This window comes from Coregonus lavaretus, assembly GCF_964263955.1.
Source record: "Coregonus lavaretus genome assembly, chromosome: 34".
In the NCBI taxonomy this organism is placed as follows: domain Eukaryota; kingdom Metazoa; phylum Chordata; class Actinopteri; order Salmoniformes; family Salmonidae; genus Coregonus; species Coregonus lavaretus.
Window position 1 is genome coordinate 14,752,702 of NC_140021.1, and position 14,982 is coordinate 14,767,683.

Below are 14,982 nucleotides of genomic sequence, written 5' to 3' on the forward strand. Positions count from 1 at the left end.
TCAACATAAAAACATATAAACATAAAGCTGGAGCCTGAGGACAGTGTCCAAAAGCACAACATCACTATTAATCATAAAACACCTCAAGTTATTTGAAAGTTCTGAGGACAAAGAACACACAAACACACAATGCCTCAGTGATTCACAGAAGTATATCACAGATCACAGAACTATATCAGGGTGTCATTTCTCAGGCAGAAATGTAGATAAAAATAATGAAATCCTGTTCCCCAAACAAGTGCAAGAACCACAGAGTCAAGAATAGATTAAATATACAAATAAAATAAAAGCAATTAAAAACAATAGCACATCAACATAAAAACATATAAACATAAATCTGAAAGCGTTGCTCAAACTCCCGTAACAGTCCAGTTATTTTATCTTTGAACCGCTTCATGTCTGCCACATGTTGGGTCGCGCACACATTTTTCAGACAGGGGACGTGAGCTGCATCACCACCGGCAAGTTGCGTCTCCCACAATGACAGCTTCAACTTGAAAGAACGTATGCTGTCATAATACTGCGTGACAACTTTGTTGCGCCCTTGCAGCTGTTTGTTCAAGTTATTCAGGTGCTCTGTAACATCCACCATAAATGCAAGGTCCGGCATCCATTCTGCGGAATGAAATTCTAACACTGGTTTGCCCTTTTCTTCCATGAACTGTTCAATTTCTTCTCGTAAATCAAAGAAACGCCTCAGCACAGCACCTCGGCTTAACCATCTTACCTCAGTGTGGTATGGCAGGCCATAGATGTGGTCTTTCTCTCTGAGAAGGCTGTCAAACTGACGGTGATTCAGGCTTCTGGATCGGATGAAATTAACAGTTTGGATGACCACCTTCATGACGTTATCCATCTTTAATGACTTGCAACACAAAGCCTCCTGGTGCAAAATACAGTGAAAAGTCAAAAAATCACGTCCTCCATTTGCAGATTGCACTTTCTCTCTGAACTTTGTCACAACGCCTGCTTTTTTCCTGATCATTGAGGGCGCACCATCTGTAGCCAGGCTGACAGCGCAGGACCAGTCCACTCCGACCCTGTCCAGCACGCCGACGAGTGCGGTAAAAATATCAGCTGCTGTCGTTGTATCTGTCATCGGCACCAACTCCACGAACTCCTCGGTGACGGTCAATGTGTCATCAACTCCGCGGATGAAAAAATTGCCAGTTGTGCAACATCTGTAATGTCCGTGCTTTCATCAATTGCAACCGAAAACGCAATAAATGACTTTACTTTTTGCTTCAACTGGCTGTCCAAATCCACTGAAAGATCGGAAATCCTGTCTGCAACTGTGTTTCTTGTCAGGCTGATATTTGCAAAAGCCTGCCGCTTTTCAGGGCACACAATCTCCGCTGCCTTCATCATGCATGTTTTTACAAATTCACCCTCACTAAATGGTTTTGAAGCCACTGCGATTTCATTAGCAATGAGGTAGCTAGCTTTCACTGCAGCGTCACTGATGTCTCGGCTGTGAGTAAACACAGACTGCTGTTTCTTCAGACCCGCCAACAGTTCATTCACCTTCTCTCATCTCCGCTGTCCTTGAAAGTTGTCATATTTGTCGGCATGAAGACTCACATAGTGGCGACGAAGGTTATATTCTTTCAGCACTGCAACATGCTCTGAACACACCAAACATACAGCTTTCCCATTAAATTCCGTGATTAAATAGGATGACAATTTTTCTTGGAACACTCTGCACTCTGCGTCCACTTTTCTCTTTTTTGACAGAGACATATTGGGGCAATGAGGGTGCCAAAGCACATAATGTTAAAAGTAGAAGCCGTAATAAATATCGCGGGCAAAACAAAGTAGCTCATTGGCTGCACGTGCTTGACCTACTTGCTCTGCCCCGGTATAAACAGTTTGCTTGCTTAACACAATTGCTATTGCGCCATCCAGTGGACGCAATTGGAACAGCAGTTTATTTTATTGATAAATTGCAGCGCATTTTTATACTTAAAAAAAAAAAAAAAAAAAAAAAACTTTTTTTTTTTTTTTTTATCATCTCGCGGGCCGGATTAAACCCGTTTGCGGGCCTGATCCGGCCCGCGGGCCGTACGTTTGACACCCCTGGTTTAAAACTTGACTGTATTAGCTTGATAATGTACGTTGGGGTGAAAATGTTAATTTGAGTGAATTCATAGACAGCTCATTTTTCAGTTTCACTGGTATTGTTTGGCTCATTGCATTGGCCATCCAGCCCAAATCGTCCGGAAAGTATTAAACATTTGACTTGTGAGTTAGCTAATGCCGTTGTGTGTCAGCTCCACCAAATATGATGGATATACTGACAAGATACACGTCTCTCCGCCCTAACAATTGTCCACAAAGTGGCATTGCGGGCTGTCTAGCTCCCGCCTAAATTTTCTTTGGATTGGTGGATACATCTCATTATATTAATGTGGGGATTCAGGTTCTCTGTAGAGAAAACTCAAACAGTGTTCTTTACCAGGATGAAGGTGGGAGATGAGGTATGCTAGAGGTTATATTTAAGAAACTTGGAGAGGATGGGGGCCTTCAGGTTCCTTGGGGTATACTTTGACACTAGACTGATCTGGGCCGAACACATTGAGAGAGTGGTGGGAAAGTCTAAGAAGGTGCTAAATGTGATGCGCTATCTGACGGGGAAGGATTGGGGGGCTGGGCGTTCCTCATTGAGGACCATGTATGTTGCATTGATCCGATCTGTAATAGACTATGGCAGTATAGCGTATGGTTCGGCAGCCCGGACCTCACTGGAAAGGCTAGATGTCATACAGGGGCAAGGACTCAGAATAAGTAGTGGGGCGTTTCGGACGTCCCCAGTGGCTGCATTACAGGTGGAGATGGGGGATATGCCGTTGCAGATTAGGAGACAGCAGCTGGCAATTCATTATTGGGTCAACCTACAGGGACATGGGGTGAAATAGTTTTTACAGGCATGCTGGGAACATGAGCGAAGACAGAACACAAGCTTTGGGTGGGTGGGTAATACCCAGGCGAAGGAGATGGGATTGTATTGGAGGGAGTTTAGTCTAACGGTAGCTATTCCTGTAAATCCACCATGGCTACTCCCGCCTCCAGTAGTTGATCGAGAAGTGTTGGAGAGACTACAGAAAGATAGGGAGAGTGTTGATCCATCTGATTTGTTTAGGAGACGTCTGGATACTGTGTATCAGGATTTTGTGGCCATTTACACAGATGGTTCAAAAGATCCAAGGACAGGACGTACTGGGTCAGCATTTGTAGTGCAGGTATGTGGGGTGGAAGTCGGGAAATGCATTACAGATCATCTGGCTGTATATAAGGCCAGATGGGTCCCAACCCATGTGGGGGTGAAGGGGAACGAGGCAGTAGATGTACTGACTAAACAAGCACTTAGTAGTGGGGATGTTGACGTTGAAGTTTCAATGAGCAAGGCAGAGGCAAAAAGACTGATATATACAGGGATGGTGCAGAGATGGCAGGAGCAGTTGAATAGAGATAATAAGGGAATGCATTTATTTAAAGTACAGAGGAAAGTCGGGGAGGGGAGGACGGCAGGAAGGGACAGAAGAGAGGAGGCTATTTTTACAAGATTAAGGGTGGGACACAGCCAGTTGAATAAGACATTAAATGTGATAGGAAAGCATCCAACAGGAAAGTGTGATTATTGTCAGGAAACAGAGACCGTGGAGCATGAATTGCTACAGTGTGGGCAATATCAGAGGGAAAGAGAGAGGATGAGATCTAGTATGAGGGAGAAGGGGATACAGAGATTAGTTTAAAGAGTATATTGAGTAGAACGTCATTAGATATAGTATCAAATATTTTGTTCTCTTTTTTAAGAGCAACGGTGCTGGTAGGTAGGATTTAGATTATCCCTGTCTCTGGCCCACACTCCAGTACAGTAGGTGGCGGTAATGCACCATAACGTTGGATGCCAACCGCCGAAAAACCCCACTGAAGAAGAAGTACATCTCATAATTGCAATCTTTTTTGAATATTAGATGAGGGTTGTTGACGTCAAACGCCTGTATTCAATGGGGAGAGACGCTATCAGTGGAGGCTCCTCAGAGGAACATCCTCCACAGTGAATAATAATAATAATAATAATAATATTACAACATTTTAAAAGTTATACTTTTTAGATAAAACTATACTACATATATTCACGTCACCAAATAATTTATTAAAATACACTGTTTTGCAATGAAGGTCTACAGTAGCCTCAACAGCACTCTGTAGGGTAGCATCATGGTGTAGCCGGTGGACAGCTAGCTTCCGTCCTCCTCTGGGTACATTGACTTCAATATAAAACCTAGGAGGCTCATGGTTCTCACCCCCTTTCATAGACTTACACAGTAATTATGACAACTTCTGGAGGATGTCCTCCAACCTATCAGCATGAACTGACATGTTGTCCACCCAATCAAAGGATCAGAGAATGAATTTAGTAATGAAAGCATAAGCTACAGCTATCTAGCACTGCAGTGCATAAAATGTGGTGAGTAGTTGTCTCAAAGTGAGAGAAATACAATAGTTGAACTGTTTTGAACAAATTAATGTATTCCAAAATGAAGGAGAAGCAAGAGAGAGATAGAGAGATATTTTGTAATTTTTTTATTCACTTTCAGTTTCATTTACTTAGCTAGCAAATGCAGCTAGCTAGTTTAGCCTACTCAAACACCCTGCTCAAACAGAGGGATTCTATGTTAGGTAGATGGCAATGACTCTCCAACACAACACTGGAACTCTTCCAAGTCAAGGTAAGCTTTTGGTTTTACTAATTTATTGCCACCGGGGCCTGCCGGTGTAAGTGCTAAACTGCTTACTGACTGTACACTGTAACTTTACTGCATGATTGTAGTGGGTTTACTAACACGTTAGTTCTATTAGCTATGTTGACTATGACGTTACTTTAGCTAATATGGTGACAACGATGTAGGCTGTGTGTAGCAGCTATGATATGGTTTGGCTTGGAAAGGTGTTTTTGCCTGGTCACATACAGCTGATGTGTTGTGCATTGAAGTCCATAAGTGTAGGGAAAAGGTGAGAGGAGGAGAGCGCATAGATGCGAGAAGGAATACAACGTGGCTGCTATGAAACTGAACTGCGTTTACGTGTGATCAGGGGTTTATTAATTCTGCCGATTCTGTTGAAAAACGTTTCTTAAATGGAAGCAAACGGAACTAAACAGTGATATAAATACCTGAATTTGTCCAAATGAAACTCTCGTTTGCAACTGTTGGACTAATGATTACACCCTAGATCGCAAGAGTGTGCGAGGCAGTATTGAATGTGTCTGTCCATGTGTCACTGTTTCTCACCTCAAATTTGTATCTCGACCTGTGTGCACCTACGTTGTAAATGTTCATTCATAGGCTAGGTTGTAGAAACTTCATGATGGGTATAGGATAAATTTGAGTGTCATGTAGTAGCCTAAACCTATCGCTGTTACATTGAACTGGGTGAATAGAATAGGAATGACAGTCATCCCCCCAAAAAATCGTCCTCCCTCATTTTTAAAAACATTTTAGTCATTTTAGCAGACATCTTAATCTCATCTTAAACGGCACTGACCGCTACTGGACGCTATACTACTAGCCTCATCATGTCATGAACAGGCCTTTATATACTCTGATATAAAGTGTTTTTTCTCAAAGTTGCTGGGATGTCACGTGTCCTACTTATATCAGTACACTCGTAACAACTTAAGCATTACGAAACTTCTATTAGATCAAAAAAAACTAATGTAGCAAATAAGCCATACATTTTCTTGTTGACCTCCATACAAAAACTCGTTGCTTGGTGGGCGAAACAACGAAAAAACGCCACCTGCTGGAGGACAAAAACTCGTTGCTTGGTGGGCGAAACAACGAAAAAACGCCACCTGCTGGAGGGAGATTGGGCTCTAGCTCCACCACTGAGTTTAGATTCTGGCCACTGTCTAGTGCTGGAAGACTGGCACTCTGGAGTTTAAATGACAGTCCAGTTGGATGATAAGCGAATCTCATGGAGTTACAGAGAGCTGTTCTCCAAAAAAATCCTCATATCAGAGAGAATAAGTTCGTGTTATGTTATGCGTTTGATAAATAAATGGGCACAAATCCAAGTGCATACACATAGTTCTGCACATTCTGCATAGGGACAAGTTGTTCCTTGCTGGGCGACAGCGTGCCGTGCGTCAAACGTGACGTAACTTCCGGGTAAGTTTTATAAAGCGCTGAGTGTGTTCAAATATGTATTTTCTACAATGTTAGAAAATGAGTTTCACCGGGATCTGCGACTAGCTTTTCAACTTTTCGATTGTGTATGTACAATACAATACATGACATGCAGTCAGTCGTGGACCTTTAGAGGATGATGATATTTTCTGAATTCACAGTTTTATTCTGTCGGTGTGTAGCCTGTTGAGATAGAAGGATCAGTGTCATGGATGATGTTTCTCAGTTTACAATCCAGCATGTCGATGTCGATTTTTGCCCAATGTTTTGTTGTTGACAATGTTGCCACAACAGTTATTATAGATATGATACACTCACTGTAACAGCTTGCTGTAACGTCAAGTTACACTGACATATTTCATTCCACTTGTCCAGCAGAATGCCTTGTGAGGTGAAGCCCCGGTTCCTGGTTCTGTACGGGTCTCAGAAAGGCCAGGCGCAGTCCATAGCCGAGGGGATAGCTGACGAGGCCGAGGAGAGGGGACTGGTTGCTGACATCTACTGCTTGAGTGAAGGAGAGAAGGTAAAATTGACAAAATAGTGTTAACCTGCCCTGGCTTGTATTCCAATGCGGGCACAACACTGATGTGTGTCAAGCTGATAAGGAAACAAAACTAGGTCTGTATGAGTGCATTTGTGGCAGAGTTGTTGTTACCGCTGGTCTTTTCTGCTCTGGTATGAATACTGATCCTGTTTTTGTATCCCCTCAGTTTAACTTGGAGAAGGAGAGTGCTCCTGTGGTGTTTGTTGTGTCTACCACTGGGGATGGGGACCCACCAGACACTGCCCTGAAGTTTGTGAAGAATATCAAGAAAAAGACCCTGCCCAGCGACCACTATTCACACCTCTGCTATGCTCTTATAGGTAAGGAAGGAGTGTGTGCCTAATCTTGGTTAACCCAGAACTAAATTATTGCGTAATTGGTCAGGTGCTCGATTAAGTTCCAGGTCCATACATGTTGAGAAAATAGATGCTAGAATGTGGAGCAGAACTGGAATGAGGAGCTCTCTCTCTCTCTCTCTCTGCAAGTAAGGTGTATGGGTCAAATGTCCCCTCCCCTTCCAAATTTCGAAAGATGCTAACACCTGTGAAATTGTGATTTGTCCAAATAACCAGTGATGAAAAACCCAAGCACCGGAACTATTGCTGCTCTTTATCAATTGGTGCCCATAGTATAAAGACAGTTCTACGGTACCATTTATGTTTAAATAGTCAGTCCACGACAGATTAGTGTGTGCCTAAGACTAAATGCCTAGTGCTGAGATTAATTGCTACAACCTTCATCTTTATCTTATTTGATGGCTTTAAAATAACAGATTCATTGATACATTACGTGTGATGATCAATATCTTGTTTTTCTCTGTCCTCCAGCTCTGGGTGATACAAACTATGAAAATTTCTGCAACTGTGGGAAGACTATTGACGGCCGTCTACAGGAACTTGGTGCTAAACATTTCTACGCAACAGGACATGCAGATGATGGTGTAGGGTAATGCCCAAGGTTTTTTAATAGGGAAAATAATACATTTTGTTACATGTTGATGTATGAGAAACACTCATCAAGTCCTGGCACTCACCTAAGAAGCTTTAAAGTAGGGGCACAATGTCTTCTTCAATCAGTAGCAATAAAAGTGGTATCAATACAGACACACTTTGAATGTACTTTCCCCATTTACCTCATGTCATCTCATTTGTGGTATGTGGCACATGACCTTTCGGATCCTTCACAGTGCTTATCTCTGAGTCTGAGTGGACTTTGCTTTCTGTCCAGGCTTCAGTTTGTGGTGGTCTGTTAGGGGGTTCCCCATGTTAATATTTTAACTCCTAATCCAAACCCTGTCCTGTGTGTGTGTGTGTCTAGGCTTGAGTTGGTGTTGGAACCCTGGCTTGAAGGACTGTGGGAGGCCATCAGAGGAGCGTTATTCAAGATGGCCGCCCCTCAGCCTGAGAGGGATGGCCATGTAAGGGACCTGAGAGCATCGTTGAACGAAACACCCGAATCATCAGCGACAGATGTCAAACTCCACCTCATGAGTCTTAACGAATCAGAACCCCAGAGCTCTGGCTCACTCAAAACAGCAGCGGAGTCAGAGAGTGCTAAGACTGAGCCCAAATCAGTTTCTCTAGCAGTTACAGAAGCAGCCTCTGAGACAGGGAGTGCAGTTACTGATCTCAGACCAGTGTCATTGACCAACAACAATAGGACTGCTCCTAAACTAGATATTGTTGTCACTGATCCCAAGTCAGTGTTAGAGACACGGAGTGGAGCACCCCCTGCTGTTGTAGAGGTCTCTCTGACACGCTCCTTGCCCCCGCTGTCTGAGTCTGCCCTCAATGTCCCTGCTCTGCCTCCACCCTACCTGGATGTCACGCTCCAGGAAGCCACCATAGAAGAAGAGGTGGGTTGTGGTAATACTGTTTTTTTTTTTTTGCACTATGACATTGTTTACATCTCTCACTCATATTTGTTTGAATGATAACATCACCAGACACACTTTCCATATCCTGCCCCCCCCCCCCCCCCCCCCAGACCAATGCTCCGGTCAGTAAGGAGACCCTACACGAGGTTCCAATCTCCAGGGCAGTCCAGCTGACCAGAGATGACTCAGTTAAAACAGCCCTTCTGATAGAGCTGGACATCTCAGTGAGTGGCAGGCCTTTCTTACTATATACACTGAGTGTACAAAACATTAAGGACACCTTCCTAATATTGAGTTGCACCCCCCACTTTTTCCCTAAGAACAGCCTCAATTTGTCGGGGCATGGACGCTACAGGGCGTCAAAAGTGTTCCACAGGGATGCCGGTCCATGTTGACTCCAATGCTTCCCACAGTTGTGTCAAGTTGGCTGGATGAACTTTTTGGGTGGTGGACCATTCTTGATGCATACGGGAAACTGTTGAGAGTGAAAAACAAAGCAGCATTGAAGTTCTTGACACAAACCGGTGCGCCTGGCACCTACTACTATACCCCGTTCAAAGGCACTTCAATATTTTCTTTCCCATTGACCCTCTGAATGGCACACATAAACAATCCATATCTCAATTGTCTCAAGGCTTAAAATCCTTATTTAAGCTGTCTCCTCCCCTTATAATAATATAATATGCCATTTAGCAGACGCTTTTATCCAAAGCGACTTAGTCATGTGTGCATACATTTTTACGTATGGGTGGTCCCGGGGATCGAACCCACTACCCTGGCGTTACAAGCGCCATGCTCTACCAATTGAGCTACAGAGAATCTATACTGAATTGAAGTGGATTTAACAAGTGACATCAATAAGGGATCATAGCTTTTACCTGGATTCACCTGGTCAGTCTATGTCATGGAAAGAGCAGGTGTCCTTTAATATTTTGTACACTCAGTACAAAATATTATGCAGAGACCAAATATACTGGTCAGTAGTTCAAAATGGTGGTTAAACTAGTTTCTTTACTCCATCTTCTCCTCTGAGTACCTAGGCACATCCGATGGCCTACCAGCCTGGGGACTCGCTTGACGTGCTCTGCCCAAACAGATCCTCCGAGGTGGGGGAGCTGCTCCAGAGACTGTGCCTGCAGGACCAGAGGAGCCACCGTGTCCAGCTCTCACTGCGCAAAGACACCAAGAAAAAATGTATGCTGTTCTCTCTAGTCATACACAGGACAGGGACATTGTGTGTTTATAGTCTCTAAGTTATATTGCGATTTAGTCATGACATTTAAGCTATATAAAACTGCATGTAACTACTCACATCTGTAATCGATGTAAAGTTGATTCAGTGTTGTTTCCCCTCCAGCTGCTCAGCTCCCCTCCTACATCCCAGAGAACAGCACTCTACACTACGTGCTCACCTGGAGTCTGGAGCTCAGGACTGTCCCTAAGAAGGTACCTTCTACTTTCACCATCTATACCTGAACTACCCAGTTCAGACCCTGTCTGAAAGGTTACTGCACTGCAGTAGGACAGAGACTCTTTAGTCTAGGTTCTACTGAGCATGGGCTCCCGAGTGGCGCGGTGGTCTAAGGTACTGCAGTGCTAGAGGCGTCATTACAGACCCTGGTTCGAATCCAGGCTGTATCACAACCGGCCGTGATTGGGAGTCCCGTAGGGCGGCATTTTTAAAATCTTATTTTTAGTCCAGAACTAGGCTTAAATCTGTGTCTGATACTATTCTCCCTCCCTCCAGACATTTCTTCGTTCCCTGGTAGAGTGTACAGGAGACAGTGGCGAGAGGAGGAGACTACAGGAGCTGTGTAGTAAACAGGGATCAGCCGACTACAACCTCTATGTCAGAGACCCCAGCCTCGGACTATTGGACCTGCTCAGGGCTTTCCCCACCTGCCAGCCCCCTCTCAGTCTTCTCATAGGTCAGAACCCACTCCCTCTCCTGTCAGTCATAATGTTTTAGCCAATCCGAGTGCATTGTTTTAGGTTTTACATGTCACAAAACATGTCTCTAGTTTCTAATGATCACCAATACAGGGAGCGCGTCAAAGGAAGGTACTGCTATTTCTCATCTATCCAGCAGAGGGCAGTATAGCCTCAGTAAATGCAGCATCAATCAAATTGTACATAGAGCGTTTTTCCCTGACTTCACTCTTTTCCTTCATTTTTCTTTTTTGGGACCCAACTTGGGTTTTTCATACAACCAATGTTCCTGCATAGCTTCAATCAAGTTGTTATCTATGACCCCAAAAAGGAAATTGTTAAATGGTGTATTCTTATTCTTGTGACCCACCAGTGGTTCCTGACTCACCATTTGGTCGCCCCTGACATGGAGAACTGTTGGCTGCAGACATTCGGGCATTATAGACTCTCATGGCATAAGGCCTAGAATTGCTCTGATGATGACTTGTGTAGATTTTGTTGTAGCCCATGGGAAAGGTTATTTATATCAGATGAATACATAAAAGTAATCTAAGCAATCTAATATTCATAAAAAATGTTTAGACTGGAACTGTTATTTGTCCCACTTGCACGTTGCAATGTCCTCCCTCAAAAGAGCTGTTTCACAGCTTAATATCCAATGTCAAAGTTATTTTGGGCCTTTTTGCTAACTGCAGCACCTTCCCAGTAGTGGAACTGAGCGATGCAGATATCTGGCCATTTGGAAATGGGGACATTAGTACGGCTGGTGAAGAATGTGCTGGTGGAAGCGTTTTGGGGCCACCAGCTGTTGCTGGGGTCCTGTCATTGACTGTCCTACTACATTTGACAGGGACAGAGCTACAGCGCCGTGGAGGGCAGGGCAGGCCAGGAGTTAACGATCACTACTGCTCTGACATTTACTGGCCTCACCCCATTTAGCTTGACTTTTTACTATGGTACTGAACCTCCTAGCTACAGATGCTGTGGAATGTAAAGGTTGGTTAAAGAGGTGATTTGTAATTGTAATACACTTCGGGGTTATGGTTTCTAATCATGACTTGTGCAATGGCCAAAAACCTGAAGGAACACAGACTTTTTTTACAACAAAAAATGAGATGTCACTCATAGTGTGAAAAATCTCAAACACTACTATAAAATATTAAAGGAATATCTTGTAATATGCATCATGTTGTCATAGTCTGTGATAGAAAGTCAGCTGTCAACTCAGAGACATGGCCGGGCTGTAGACAAACAGAAAGGGAATTAGACTGTGAATGGGCATGTTAAACCTGTCACTGAGGAGATGGGGAAGGCAGGGAGTGATAGAATTCCAGCGGTGCCTGGGGTGCTGGGTGCCTCTTGTCTCAGTGATACACCCTGAGTTGTTTAATGTAGAAGAGAGAGAGAGAAGGGCTGAGTTAGTCCAGCTGTTTTGATTCTTTCTCTCTCTCTGCGTCTCTCTCACTCTGTCTCTCTCACGAACTCTACCTGCTGTCTCTGTCTCTCTCTCTCTCTCTCTCTCGCGTGTGCACTCTACAGTCTCTCTCTCCTCTCTCTGTCCAGCTGTTTGGGTTACCTTAGGGTTGAAGGGAAAAACATTTAGTTTCTGGCAGAACTCAGCTGGTGCATATGGTGTAGTGTAAATGACGCTCTCTACTTGAATGGGGTTGAGGGTATTTTAGGAGATTGTAGTAGATTTTTCTAATGTTTTTTTTACCCTGCCCTAACCACTGATATTACTCAAAAAAAGAATATTTTGTTATAACATTGAACTCAAACTCTTTTCCTGCACCATATTCCTCAGAGGCCTCATGGCCAGACACCAAATTACCCCAAAAGAGGGCACCTTCATAGCTGACATTGAAATAAGGTGGACATTAACTATCTCCATCCTACAGGCACCAGATCTACACTCTAGGGATCTCAGAAGTGTATAACTTTATGATTTCATGAATACAGAAGTATGCCCTAAAATAAACCTGAGTGTGTGCTAAGAAAAAAGGACTTGGAGGTTGGGTGAAGTAGCTGAAGTAGCTTCCTCCTCCTCCCATTCCTCCATTGACAGTGATCTAGATGGAAACATCAGACATGGGATAGTGATGGATGGATGGATATACTTCCACCAGTTGTTTTCCTTGTTCTTTCAGAACATTTGCCCAAACTGCAACCAAGACCGTACTCAGCGGCAAGGTAAGCTGGTCTCATAGTTCCTACAATGTTTCATTGTTTTCCTAATGTTTAACCTAGACTTTACTTCTTCAAATCAAACAAACCTGAAACCTGCTGTATGTAAAATATTGTGTGACTCTGAATGACAACATAATGATGTTTGTTTCCAACATTAGGGATGTTTTCCTAAAGAAGTTAAATTGTCTTTGTGTTTTGTTTCCTTGCCACGATACTAACGAGTATTCAGACAAACACACACATGCTCAGTAACACACAGCGAATGAGAGTGGGAAACCATTACATTATCCCCTACATTACTGTCCATGAGTACCATTTTAAACACGTCAACACTGGTTTCCTATGCTCATTAGTTGTGTGTTAGTTTGTGTGTGTGTGTGTGTGCGTGCTTCGGTGGGGGACTGTAGTCGATCAGATACAGCTGGAGCATTAGGAGGCTGCATCATTGATGCTGTGGTCAATAGAGGTCCCCAGAGGCCTGCAGGATGGGAAGACTGAAAATCAGAGAGAGATAGGGAGGAGATAGAGAAATCAAAATGCGAGAGGGAGAGAGCAGTCCACCAGATGGAGAGGAATCGGTGAAAGAGGTAGAGGGAGAAAGAGGGGAATATTAAAGAGGGAGAGAGAGAGAGTACAGTTGGTGTTTGTGGATGAGAACCAAAGGGTTGTTTACTCTGTGCAATGTAGAGTATAGCCTGCCCTGTTTTATCTATATATTGTAGCACATCTACAGTATCTAATGATGTGTCACATTCACACTTATTTCCATAGCCTAATTAGTGGCGCACCAACAGGACACTTACTTCCTTGCTATGGTATACAGTCAGCCACAGTGTCTGCTAAATGACTAAAATGCACTTACAGTGCAGTGAAAAAGTATTTGGCACCTTTCTAATTCTCTCTACTTTTGCAAAATAGAGTAAATCAGAAAGGGGGAAAATACTTTTTCAGTGCACTTTATTTACCCTCCACATAATGTACTTTTACAACAAGATTGTACACTAAAGCGGAAAACTCACCAGAAGGGGGCGGGCGAAGAAAGCAGAGCCAGGCGGGTGGAAAGGACAGGCAGAGCAGTGACTGTATGCTAGCAGGATAGTTCCATATCGCCATCTTTGCTGTTTGCGATGTTGTTTCTATAAGTGGATGAATTGTTCTAATTGAGCATGTATGGTAAAGCCTCGATCCTTAGCTACCTCTTCTCCTTCTCTCCCTCTACCCTTTCCCTTCCTCTCTCCTCCAGCTCCAGTAAGAGACATCCAGGTCGGCTGCACTTTGTGTTCAACGTCATAGAGTTTCCAGCATGCACTTGGAGACCCACGGGGAGGTGGGGCCTGTGTACTGGTTGGCTCTCTGACCTCGTCGACCCCATCCTGTTGCACCCTGGGAAGTCTCAGCCCTCCAGCACCCCAGCCCTCCCTAAGGTGAGTAGAGGAGTAACCTATGTGTGTGTTTGTGCGCGTGTGACACAGCGTAACACTTTTTTACCTTTGACCCCAGGTCCATGTGAGTCTGCGTCAGAACTGCTCCTTCCGCCTGCCCTCTGACCGCTCAAAACCCCTCATCATGATTGGACCAGGCACTGGCGTCGCGCCCTTCATTGGTTTCCTCCAACAAAGGTACAGCCCACAAAGATGGAGGATTCATACTAACCTTCCCAGGCTACTCTTCTGTTATAAGTGATGCTTGTTTGTCTGATTAGTGGAACTGGTGAGTTATTTGAGTTTTGATGACAAACTTCTTGTGAAGCTTACTCTCTATCAGTGTGCACTGGTCAAGAACATAAATATGTTAATCACCAGGTTGCTATAACAACCATACGCAACAGGAAGTGTTTCAGCTTTGATGAGTGTGTCATCAAATCAAGTGTTTACTGTGATGTCGAGTGGTAATTAATCAAGTTTTTGCATTAATCTCCATAATAAATTACAATAGATCCCATCAAAGATTCACAACACTCTCTTTCCAAATGTGTATGGTGGTATAATGATGGTAGTAATATTGCAGACATGGCTGTGATTAACACTTGTATTTCACTTAAACTACCTGTAGGAGGAAATTGTCTGGCCTCTAAATGCGGATCTAAGGTCAGCTTTGCATTCTACCCCTAATGGTTAAGGTCAGGATTTGGAGAGGGTAAGCTGATCCTAGATCTGTGCCTAAGGGCAACATCCCACTGAGGTAATAAGACAAGCCATTCCAGAGCTGCTGTCTGTCTGGTGTTTATGACTGTAATGAACAGTTATGGGTCAAAC

General features: G+C 43.8%; 1 protein-coding gene across 2 annotated transcripts in view; it reads left to right on the forward strand.

Annotated features, from left to right (window-relative positions):
- Positions 1-6,164: 6,164 nt before the first annotated feature.
- The window catches only part of LOC311109197 (methionine synthase reductase-like), a 34,303-nt gene continuing 25,485 nt past the window's right edge, over positions 6,165-14,982 (forward strand). Inside the window, exons 1-12 of one of the 2 annotated variants that reach the window (XM_084152044.1) lie at positions 6,165-6,277; positions 6,570-6,714; positions 6,902-7,055; positions 7,563-7,680; positions 8,053-8,590; positions 8,722-8,835; positions 9,652-9,805; positions 9,969-10,057; positions 10,359-10,539; positions 12,688-12,730; positions 13,971-14,151; positions 14,228-14,346. In XM_084152044.1, coding sequence (XP_084008170.1) covers positions 6,571-6,714; positions 6,902-7,055; positions 7,563-7,680; positions 8,053-8,590; positions 8,722-8,835; positions 9,652-9,805; positions 9,969-10,057; positions 10,359-10,539; positions 12,688-12,730; positions 13,971-14,151; positions 14,228-14,346 — 1,835 coding nt within the window. In that variant the 5' untranslated portion in view covers positions 6,165-6,277; position 6,570. Of the gene's footprint in view, positions 6,278-6,566; positions 6,715-6,901; positions 7,056-7,562; positions 7,681-8,052; positions 8,591-8,721; positions 8,836-9,651; positions 9,806-9,968; positions 10,058-10,358; positions 10,540-12,687; positions 12,731-13,970; positions 14,152-14,227; positions 14,347-14,982 lie in introns of both variants that reach the window. The other variant, XM_084152043.1, reaches the window with a different exon arrangement.